The sequence below is a fragment of the Loa loa genome (genome assembly GCF_000183805.2).
Source record: "Loa loa unplaced genomic scaffold supercont3.193, whole genome shotgun sequence".
Taxonomy (NCBI): Eukaryota; Metazoa; Nematoda; class Chromadorea; order Rhabditida; family Onchocercidae; genus Loa; species Loa loa.
The window spans coordinates 3,972-15,560 of NW_018108373.1; the positions used below are offsets into that span (position 1 = coordinate 3,972).

Here is an 11,589-nt window from a genome sequence, read left to right on the forward strand (position 1 = left end):
CAAACAATTTCAATATATTTTTATCCATCATGCGAAGTCAGCTTAAGAGCATTATATACAAATCACTGATCGAAAAGGATGAAAAGTATTTTTACCTTGAACAGCGGTGGTGGAACATCGGTAAAATATCTCGTAAAGGGGAAATGATCCGCAACTGCTTTCGCACTAGGATTTGGATTTGCTTTCGATTGAGCAACATCACTTTCAAATTTTTCCCAACGTGCGAATACCTGAATGATACGCATGACAAATCACACATTTAAGGTGATATGGTAACAAGCGATAAAATTCATAGAATTAATTGGAGATGCTAAGAATTACAGAATAAAATACTTACTTTTAATCAGCAAATTACTGAAAAGAACAGCAACAAAAGATTACAGAGGAATTGTAGTAAAGACCTGATAAAGAAAGAAATATCCAGCAGTTTCGCACGTGTAAGATACGTCACCTCCAACATCGAGAGCTTCTTGCAACTTCTCAACCTGTGATGATAAAGCAGTATCAGCATTCATTTGAAAAGAAATCTTAACGTTCAAAAATAAAATTTAATTTAAGAAAACAATAGAGAGAACTCAGATGAATCTCAAAATCAATATTCACATCACATCATTTTTTACTTTATTTGATTGTTCAATTAGTTTGCTTGTTCTCGGACCGTGTTTAAAAGGCGAGATTATTACCTCTTTCAAAAGGTCAAGTCGTTTCTGCAGGACATAATTTACACGACCATATCTACTGAAGTCTTTTTCCGTTTCCAAAGCTTCTTCACCGTGACCTAAACTAAATATGATTCAGATATCGAACTACATCAGGAAGGGAATCTTAATGCAATTAGTAATGAATGCACTTGAATTTAAGCGCTCATAATTATGAAAGATGCTTCATCGATCGTTATGTCTGGATCACACACATGAAACAGTTAAGTGCTCGAACTCCAACTTTCAAATATCTGTAGTAAAAAAAAAAGTGTTTTACGAACTAACGATACGACAACACTACAGTGACCGACAATATAAGGACAACTTTTTAAAATTACGTAAAGAATGGTAATAAAGTGATAATCAAAACCCACCTAAGCGAAGCAAATGGCGCTCATCAACATCTAATTGAATAATTTTTTCGAAAAGTTGATTAAGAGCTTGATTAGAATGTGTCACAATCAGTGTCCGCTGTTCAGGCCAATTATGATAAATATTAGAGATGATCTGAACTGCTACATCTGTTTTACCCGTACCTGGAGGACCAACAACCATCGTTAAACCAGGCTGCATACCTGCTTTGATTGCTTCTACCTGAGAAAATACCATTCTTAATGAGGAGAAACAGAGAACTCTATGAATGCAATAACACTTGACACCACAAAGTCTAAGAAAAACACCTGAGCTGGAGTAAATTGTATAGTATTTTTGCGCGGTTCAACATGAGGATAAGGTCCACGACAAGGTATTACGTGCGGTTCCACAACAATCGACGAATCCCGAATGGATGGTTCAAGATTGTGTTGTGGTTCCAATTCCTTGAAGGTCAGTCTGAAAATCATGTGTTTTTAGCAAACAAAAATTGAAAACTTAATACTGATATTATAGTACTGATATTACTTAACACTGATATTACTTATTTCTAGTAGAGAAATAAGTAAGCTACAAATAACCAAAAGAAACTGGCATACTGACAGGTTAGCTCTTAGTTTATCCTTCGGCACATGATAAATTATACCTTTAAGTACTCCAGCCTTTTTTCCACTTTTCAAATCATAACTTCCTAGAATTGTAGAAAGCAAACCTGAAAGGTGGAACGAGGTGTTCATCAACTGTTGTTGTCCCTACGATTTTCGTATTTGGAAATGATGAAATCAAGTGCTTATAAGATAAAAAAGTATCACAGAAATCCACTGTAGGCACTGCAGTATTCATTCTGAAAAAATTTTGCAACTGATGCTAGATTAAATTTGCTTCGTAACACTTTACAATACTGAATCAATAATTACGATTTATAATGAGCCGCATGTGGTTCACCGTAGCCAAGAATGAGATCGTGTAACCAATCCGGCACTACGAATTCCGTATTCAGTAATTGTCGGATTGTTGCAAGCACCGCTTTGAAATTATTTGTTTTTGGATCACGACGAATGAGTAAATTGAATGAATAATAAATATTCTGAAATGATAATACTCTTACAATTTTTCTTTTGAAATGATAATGCGAAACTAACGTTTCTTCTGCACATAAAAGGCTCGTTTCTCTGAGTGAGAGAAATCACTGTCAGACTTGCTTTAACTTATAAAACTCTTTATGTTAAAAGAAATTCAAAGCACACACATCTATCGCATCTTCCTGCTGTCCTTCGGTATCCAAGCGATACTGATTTTCATCAAGCCATACTCGAAATTTTCTCGTAGCTCCTTCCAGTACTGTTTTTTTCTCATATGCAGCTAAATATAACCAATTTCCCATTACTGTTTTCAAGCATTTAAAACATCAATCATTTTAACTTATAAAACTGAGCATAAATATCCAAAAAATATTACAGAAGGTATCCAAACATAGTACTTCCATCAGAATAATGTAAAGTTGCTCTAAAGTTTATAACTGAAAATATAGGTTTCTCTCCTTTATAAAAAAGGAACGATTGAGGAAGAGGAAAATATAAGATATATTTCCGAATCAGCTGATACTTCAAGCAGTGTTTGGTGAAGAATGATATGGCTTTAGCAAACAAGATCACATTTCTAGACCAAAAATAGTCGCTATTTGCAATCACTTCAACAAAATGGACAGTGGAGGAGATGTCAGAAAAAATTAGTTGCAAGCAAGATTAATACCATATTCCTCAATAACTTTTCCTTCCGAATCAAGCATGCCCTCGATTTCACATCCACGTACCAGTGTAACATCGATCTGCTCTTTGAACGGTTTTGTAATATTATATTTGGTACCAACTGAAGCTTTCGGTTGACAACGAATCAAAAAGCAAACATCGTGCTTTCGAAGACCTTAAAGTACTCTGTAGCAGATGTTTCTTTGACAAGCAAATCTAAAAAATAACATGCCAAGGATGATTACTGTTACTATTGAGTACCAACAACTGAAAAGACTTCAATGCTTTCATTCTCAAATCAAATTCGTTTTTAAATTTAAGAACCACGGAGTGTAACGACAGTAATTAGATATCGAATTAGGATACGGGATCAAGACACTTGTAGTGCAATTTCACTTAACCGTCTAATGGTATATAATGCCGGTAGTACTGACCATCTGGTCATGATCAACATAAGCCAGCAGCGTAAAAAGCTTAAAAATGAAAACTTATACGAAAAACCTAACCATAAAATACTAAAATCAAGTTACTCGAGCATTCAGCACAATATTTTTGGTGTTACTAATACAGTGTCAGCATAAAAAAATCCATTAAAATTGTCAACCTTCCCATTCTGCACGAATATCTGCTCGCCTTGGTAAATTGATTGTCAAATCTGCTTTGACAACAGCTGGACTTTTTTCACCAATAAGAGGCTTACCAACCTCGACAATCTGAAATAATAAACGAAAGAATGAAGAAAGCATATCGTTAATTTACTGCAATGAAAAAATCAAATTTAAGTGTCATGATGTATCCAAAGAATTTCAAGTGAAAGAAACCTGAAATTCGATTAATGGCAAAGCCATTCGTGCCCAACCACCCCAAACAGTTTCATTTGGATTAGATTCATGTGCCCATGGCTTCAAACGAAATATGGCGTCCTCGATATCCTGACGAATTTCATCTGAAGCTTAATGATGTTTAAATTTTGTTCAAAAAAAGCATACATGAATTTCTTTTTCTAATATATTGTCTTTTTTATTAACTGCCAAAAATTACTATAGGATGTGAAAGGAAGCCTAGCATTAAACTGATATCAGAAGTGCCAGTTACTCAGTTTAAAATGTGTTCGGTGATGGCTGAAAAAACACTACAAATCGCTAAACTTCCTCTCAGTTCGCTATTAAATACTTTATATTATGTTTGATGAAACTATAGCAAAAATTGCTGATTTTCATTAAAACAGTAATAAAAACCAGAAAGAGAAATTCGAAGAAGAGAAACATCACTCATTTGAAAGAATCGTTAACAGAATTAACGTAATGACCTACATGTTGATTCCATTTGAAAAAGATTGAAATTGCGAAGTAAATAATCATGGAATGTCAAAAACTGGATATTCAATTTATTCAATGCGAGCACACCTAAAAATACCAAAAACGAAAAAAAAGAAAGAAATAGTCGAATATTTGGATTTAGAACAGAAATAAACAACATTTAGAAAGCAGTGCCACTCAAACTAGAACTTGAAAACTAAAAATTACAAAGAGTTTGATTTCCGAGTGGATCGTTAAGGGATAAATTTCAAAAATCCAGCAGTTTAATTAAAGACTTTTCTTCCTCATATCCAAATATAAATATGGAACAGATAAAAAATTCTCATTTCTGGAATACGTATAAAGTCCCTTAGTAACGTTTAAAATAGATTTGTACAACCTAAAAGATAAAACTTACCTTCACCATTATATTGGTCATATGGTACAAGATTTTCATCCCAAATAACTTTTTCGGTTGGATAAAGTGGTTGTTCATTGAGCTGCTGTAATTGATTGATGCGTCGCTCACAACGTAATGTCTGAAAATTGCAAAAACTGTTACCTGGAAATCAGAAATAAAATATTCAATTTCAGACTTAAACTTAACAAAAACATTTAATTTAAAGTCACTTTGGTACTTTTTCCTAACTAAAATCAGCAGCACAAACAGGTATAGGAATTCGCATGTTCCAAATCTATGTATATAAAAAAGAAAGTTATCATATCATTGAATCCCCTTCACTGAAAATTCTATTCGCTACTTAAAATAATCGAAGGGATCAAATGAGCATTTCGAAAAGATACTTACGATCATTTCAATGAGATAATTTTTTTCGTAATTCGATGAAATATCTAAGCTGGGTTCTTGTGAAGGTACCAAATGCAGATATTCTGCAAATTTATACAGTTCCGATGCACTGAAAATACCTGCCAATTATTTGAAAAAAATAAAATATCTGAATGGAGAGGTGGGAACACTCAAAATGAACAGTATTCTAATCACTACGAAGTTCAAACTGAACCGTGATTATTTCAACAAAAATCTAACAACAGTAAGGAAATATACCTCATAGATGAAAATTGCTTTACCAAAGCTTTCCTTGTATCGACGGCAGTGACATTTAATAAATAAAAATCGGTCATACTTTCTCTGAAATGAGAAGAAAACATTTATTTAATGACTACATTAATAAATTGAAGAATTCAAAGCTCAGTAACAATGGCTCGCCTAACTCGCCTAATGGCCGTGTGACTAAACGCTCTATATAACTGTCTAGTCGCACATAAATGCATTCGGCCTCCACGCGGACTAAACAGAACGTGAACCCTTTTTAGCTATTTGATATATTCAAGAATAAGTCCTCTTATATTTCGAAACTACTCTTATCTTACGATCAAAAGTTCCAGTTAACCAGATTATCAATTTAAGTAATCAAAAAGACCTGAAATACTTGAAAGCAGCTTTCTGCAGTTTCATAACATGCGCATAGTGCATTTCAGACATCTGAAAACGTTTTAATATAAGGAAAAAAAAAAGCAATATTAATATATATACTGGAAGACCTGGATGGATAACAAGAAAATTTCTCAAAGCAAAGACGTACTTGGCTATGCGTGAGCGGCTCACCAGTAACATCGTCGATCTCGAAACGTGAATAAAACTTCAGCATTGTGACAAGTTGACAAAACAACCCCCCAACTTCGGCTGTTATCAAAGAAGACAGTGTGCAATTTACCAATATGTTACTTGCATGTAATATAGCATTAAAGAAACGCCTGTAAGTAGTTAAACATCAGCTAAAGAAAAATTTCTTAATCAGGAAAAAAGTTCATTTCAAATAAGAGTAACCGATTTTAATGACTAGATTACACAATTTGAAATTGGTGCTGTTGGGACAGAAGAGCATCTCCAAAATAAGGCACAAGGTAGTGATTAAATAGCACTTTGTGTTTATCTACTGATTATTTTCTAGCTAGAAATCTCATCCTAAAGATACAAAAATCAGAACTTTATAATGCTGTGGGACAATCATTGATGTATTTTGATATGCAATAAGATTTGGTGCTAGAAAAAAAAGAGTATTTTAGGCACCAGGATCACCAAGACTACCTACATATTTTCTAATTTCTTTAGTAACAGCCGAACTAACCCATGTATTGATTTCCACAATGAGTCTTAAGATACAGTCAAGATTTTTCGTTTAATCTACACGCTTGCTAAACTGCTGAGATGGAAATTTAAGATCTAAAGGTAAGAGAACAGAGGAGCTTCAAAGTCCACCGAAATGACGTACCTTGTGGTTAATAAAGCTTCCAGATCAATAAATAACTGCAAACAACGCTCCAGAAAATGTATGCCATCAATTCCCACTTCTTGAAAAATTGAAGGATTGGAGAAAACAACAAAATAGAGGAAAAGTAAAAGGTATTATGTAATTCAAGCAAAGTAAACTATCATGAATTTAAAGTTCATAAATAGAATATGAAGCAAACCGTTCGATTCATCATCAACATCTGTCAACGTCTGCTTGAAAATTTGCAACAATTTCCACATAAATGTACGTTCAAAAGTTAATAATTTCTTTTCTTCATCTGTCTGTGAAGCTGCCTTCGCTTCGAACTTGTTCCATATCTTTCGCAATTTTGGGTTTGCTTGGAAAAGATCTTCCCTTTGAATCTAAAAATAACGAAATAGTTTCTGAACTTTGAAAATAAGTGAATCCATATTTGAGTTCATATTTTACACGAATAGATTTAAAAGATGTTAGCAACACTTCACAGAAAGAAAGAAGAATAAAGTGAAGACCAAAAACTAACTGGGAGCAAATTGGACCACACTGTAAGTGAAACTATTTTCAACACCTCTTTCCTCACTAAATCCACTTCCTGCAACTTCAGATCATTTATAGCCACTGATGAATTAAATTACCATCTGCAACAAAAAATGTAACATTTAATTTTTCTTCCCCGGATGAAGTGCAACGCCTTGTATTATCTCCCACTAGCTTCGAAAAGTTTCGTGATTCTAAAGATCAAACCATTTCATCCAATATATTGTTAATGGAATTGCTATTCACAAAAATAAAACAGAAATATCAAAAAAATAAAATAGATAAAGCAGAAATATCAGAAAGAAATACTTGCCACTGAATTGAAGCAATTGATCAGGAATATAATAATTGCGGACCGTTCCAATAATGTAACTTGTTCAACGTCCAATACAAGGCCCAATATTCTTCGAAAGAAAACTGGAAACTCAGCCGAACGCTCAATGATGCACTGAAATATCACATCTCGAACACAAAATGTATTATGACAAGAAAAGGGGTACTATTTCCATTATCAATAATTTATTTCAGTTGTAGCGTTAGTCTTTTTTGGTGGCACACTAACATCTTTATTGCATAGATGTGATGCAGAAATAAAACCTTTTTATTAAATTAAATTAAATTACTATCTGCAACTGGAATGTAGGCCTTAATGCACCCTATAACTGAGTGTTTGAAGTCGTGTCACTTACCAAAAATGGCACCTCGAAGGTTTAGGGTAAAGAAAAGAAAATATGACTTACACTCCAAACTGGAATCCTTTCCCGAAATTTTGCATTAAGCATAATAACGATGGACATGACATACTGGTTACTGGCCTTTTCTGCAATGAAATTCGGCCAGAGATAACGCTCGAGGTACTGACTGAAATTTAAGGCCTATGTTGATATTTCTTTTTTTTCTTGTTAGTTCATTTTAAATAGTAAAAATAAGGGTCATAACTAAACAACAAGAAGGGAAGGAAGCAAAGCAGAATAATTTCTTATGATAAAGAGTACTGCAAGAAACATCGAGAGCAAAGGTGACTCCTTTATTAAAGATAAAGACTAAATGCATTATCTATGCCTATTCATTGTTTAAAGTCTGCCCGTCTCCACATATGTTTTTTATATTCAATCAAAGAATAAACTTAAAAGCCCAAAATACGTCCAGAAAAAATTATACTAAGAACTTTATTCAACCTTCCATCAAAAAAAAAAAAAACAAACCTGAATTCCAGCACGATGACTTTCTTCTGTATGAAAAGATTCTGCACTAATTCATTTTCGTAAATTGTATCAACTAAATTCGGATCAAACGCACGACTGTGAGATGTATAAGGGGTCCAGTATTGTCGAGCTATCTAAAATTTAGCATTAAAAAGCATCAGGCTGGTAATATTATTTAAAAAAACGACAATAAAAAAAGTTATTAGCTACACTTCCACTGGTCAGTTAATCGAATTTGTCGCTTATATTTCGTAAAATCAACCCAAAATTGCTCATAAAAAATAAATTTCACTTCCTCATATCATCAAAAGACTTGCTGAATGAGCGGAACACTACAACAAAAAGTAATATTTCACGTTAAGCAGAATCAAAAACTCGGTAATTAAAAAGAAAAATGATGTTTCTGAAATCAAGCTATATCTCTGTGAGATTATTTCCATAATATAAAAGAATATTTCGAACTGAAAGATTCTATCCCTCAAGAATTGTCTTAATCCTAAATCAATCAAACCTGCATCAAATGATCCTCCTGGATAGCTTCCGTCGTTATAACATTTCCAACTACCATTTCTACCTATAAAGTCAATATATTATCATATGCCTGAAAAAAATTACTGACTTCATATGACAACACGACAGACATTTCTTCAACATTTCGCAAATAACAATTTGAAACCTGCCTTCAGGTATCTTTGGGATTGCGATATTTGTACCTAGGATACCTGAATGAAATCCCCCAGTGCATTATTAAAGTCCCGCATTCCCCGTCTATTGGATAATTTCACAACTTTCTTCCCCTGCATCGCCAACGAACTAATTTAATATAGTTGTACTCACATCATACAATACAACACATCTATATTTCGAAATATTTGTTTCTTTCTTTGGCATCTACTACTCTCAATTGCTGCTAGTACTATTAACTAGATAATTCATACGTCTCTTCCACTGTATCATATCCATTTATTTCGTTATCTTCCGTCATTTCTTTCCTTTCACTTTCATACCTTTCCTCATATTTCTGATTCCTGCTCTTATACTATTTCTATGTCTCAGTAATCCCTTACTCTCTTCAATATTCATAACATTTCTACCGATAATCATCTACGTTAGCAAGCCCCTCCTCTCCAAATTGTAGAAATATGAAAGTGTTGCGGAAAAGAAGCGCGGCTCTGCTGGTGTATCACTATGCAACAATTTATCCCAGCTGATGTGCGGAAATTGAAAAGAACTGAATCGTCGCGGCTGTTTTGAGCGTTGTGGATGTTAGAATAAGAGTTTTTAGGAAGGTAATTTCATTTCTTCAACACTTTGATTACTCGTTAGATAACTGAAAGCAAAGGGATTGAAAATTAAAAAGTTACAGGTTCGATGGAGAAGTTTCATTTCATTAATTCTCCGTGAAGATTGTAGATGAAATGCCTGTTTAGTGCAGGAAAAGTTCTAATGAGCATGGTTTTTCACTAAATTGCATTTCGTTTATTTCCTTTCCAATTTCCAATTTTGGATTCTTAATTTTTGACATTTAACCATAACATGAATTAATAGGAAAAGATTGGAACAAATAGAAACGCGTAAGATAGAATTTGCCAAATTTAATCGCATTTTAAAATTCATGGATTCACGAATAAATCACTGAAATCTTCAAGACTTTGAAAATTCAAATGCAAAATCATTATAAAAATTGTTTTAAAATTCTATCTAAGAACTCCTGATTAATTGGAATAAAGCGATGAGAATTTACATGAATCAAGATCTCATTCTTACAGGCTGAAATTTAATTTTCAAATTTAGTTTGATTCCTTTTCATTAATATAATGGTAGCATTCATGTAATGATAGTCTTATTTCAAAATAAAGCAAAATACTCATTTCATCGATTTCTTCCGATATTACGACAAATCATACCAATGAATCATTATTATCCCCATTTATACATATATCTTATAAATCATTAACAATTGATGTTTGTAGAAATGACTGTAATAAAAGCAAATATTCAATAAGACAAATAAATATGTTACTGAATACGACGTATTTCTTAGATGACAAGCTATAAAGAAAATAACTGTATGAAAGAGATATATCGAGCGTTAGTTTGGATCAATTGTTTTTGGAGATCAATAATGCATATAGACAAATAGGTTATAGCAAAATTTGAAGAATAAATGAAATTTTCATCTCATCTGCAAAAAAATTGAAAATATGATAAATGTTTCAAAATTTGTAATCACATAATAAATAGTTATACCTCTTATGACTTTTTTCAGTCATTACTAAAGCAATCATTGATACTATTCATTTATATTTTGCTCCTGTGCAGGTATTGGAAATGTTTCTTGTATGATTTCAGGGAAATAAGAATTGAAAATATCTAAAATCTACCGGATAATTAAAAATCAAATTTATAATTGAATATTAATTTTTAAATAGCGAATGTATTGAAGTACGTAGTTAAATGATTCTATTTGATCCTCAGTGATAACCATCATGTCCTCAATTGATAACCAATTGATAACTTGTAGACTATTACCTGCGGAAAAGTATATCAGAATATTTTTCCGTCCAATTAATTTAAAATTTCCGGAATTTGATTATTTTTCTCTCCCGGAATGAATCGCTTTTCAACACTTAATTTGCTCATTGAATTCAAAACGTTCATTAGCAATGTTACAACTGCTTACTTCGTTTTCTTTTTTTTCATTTGTCCTTATTGAATTTAAATAATAGCTAAGAATTTGACATTGGTAATGCTATCTTGAAATTTTGTATCCAATCATATGGCGACATTAGCGCAATATTGTGACACGTGTCATATTAACTATTTGTCAAATTCTGATACTTTTGATATTATGTAATCAGAAATATTCCTCAAAAAATTTATATGCTGAAGTAAACTCGTCGAAAACCGTACATTAAATATATTAAAATTTGTTTTGAAATTCATTGGCAATAATCAGTAGATGCTATATGCTTATTTTGGATAATAATTACATTCAAATTCATAGCTCTTTTTATTTCATCATTTCATTAATCATGAAGCCAAATGCTTAATTAACTTCACTCGAAACCGTTAATGACAAAGAAGAAGGCTATAATTTTTATTCATATAAAAGGATATAATTACAATAATTAATATTTATTTATGCTTTAAGGAAAAATTCATAATTGTTAATTTATTACTTCACTATGATTTGCTAAAAATAAATGAAATTGTTTTAAAAGAATTTCACAAGAAGACTTTAACTCATACTTCAATAAACAATCATTCCTATATATCATTAAATAGATAACTGTTAATTGTCCTGTTAATATTACATTTGTTTGATCCATCCATTGATTGAATGTATAAGAAAAGTGAGATGTAAATTATAATTTCGACAAATATCCCCAAAAAAAAAAAAAATTAAACTAAATTTACTAACTAGGACAATT

General features: G+C 32.2%; 1 protein-coding gene across 1 annotated transcript in view; it reads right to left on the minus strand.

Annotated features, from left to right (window-relative positions):
* The window catches only part of LOAG_18090 (hypothetical protein), a gene marked incomplete at its 5' end in the record, with an annotated part of 12,803 nt that extends 3,845 nt beyond the window's left edge, over positions 1-8,958 (minus strand). The window contains 25 exons of the mRNA XM_020450760.1: positions 96-230; positions 402-485; positions 684-778; positions 1,076-1,295; positions 1,382-1,532; positions 1,786-1,917; positions 1,991-2,160; positions 2,323-2,435; positions 2,826-2,996; positions 3,426-3,534; positions 3,643-3,767; positions 4,135-4,227; positions 4,538-4,658; positions 4,928-5,036; positions 5,186-5,269; positions 5,562-5,623; positions 5,724-5,895; positions 6,414-6,492; positions 6,613-6,796; positions 6,953-7,005; positions 7,260-7,398; positions 7,691-7,811; positions 8,156-8,289; positions 8,667-8,729; positions 8,878-8,958. Coding sequence (XP_020305520.1) covers positions 96-230; positions 402-485; positions 684-778; positions 1,076-1,295; positions 1,382-1,532; positions 1,786-1,917; positions 1,991-2,160; positions 2,323-2,435; positions 2,826-2,996; positions 3,426-3,534; positions 3,643-3,767; positions 4,135-4,227; positions 4,538-4,658; positions 4,928-5,036; positions 5,186-5,269; positions 5,562-5,623; positions 5,724-5,895; positions 6,414-6,492; positions 6,613-6,796; positions 6,953-7,005; positions 7,260-7,398; positions 7,691-7,811; positions 8,156-8,289; positions 8,667-8,729; positions 8,878-8,958 — 3,000 coding nt within the window. The remainder of the gene's footprint in view (positions 1-95; positions 231-401; positions 486-683; positions 779-1,075; positions 1,296-1,381; positions 1,533-1,785; positions 1,918-1,990; positions 2,161-2,322; positions 2,436-2,825; positions 2,997-3,425; positions 3,535-3,642; positions 3,768-4,134; positions 4,228-4,537; positions 4,659-4,927; positions 5,037-5,185; positions 5,270-5,561; positions 5,624-5,723; positions 5,896-6,413; positions 6,493-6,612; positions 6,797-6,952; positions 7,006-7,259; positions 7,399-7,690; positions 7,812-8,155; positions 8,290-8,666; positions 8,730-8,877) is intronic.
* Between the last annotated feature and the right edge of the window lie 2,631 nt (positions 8,959-11,589).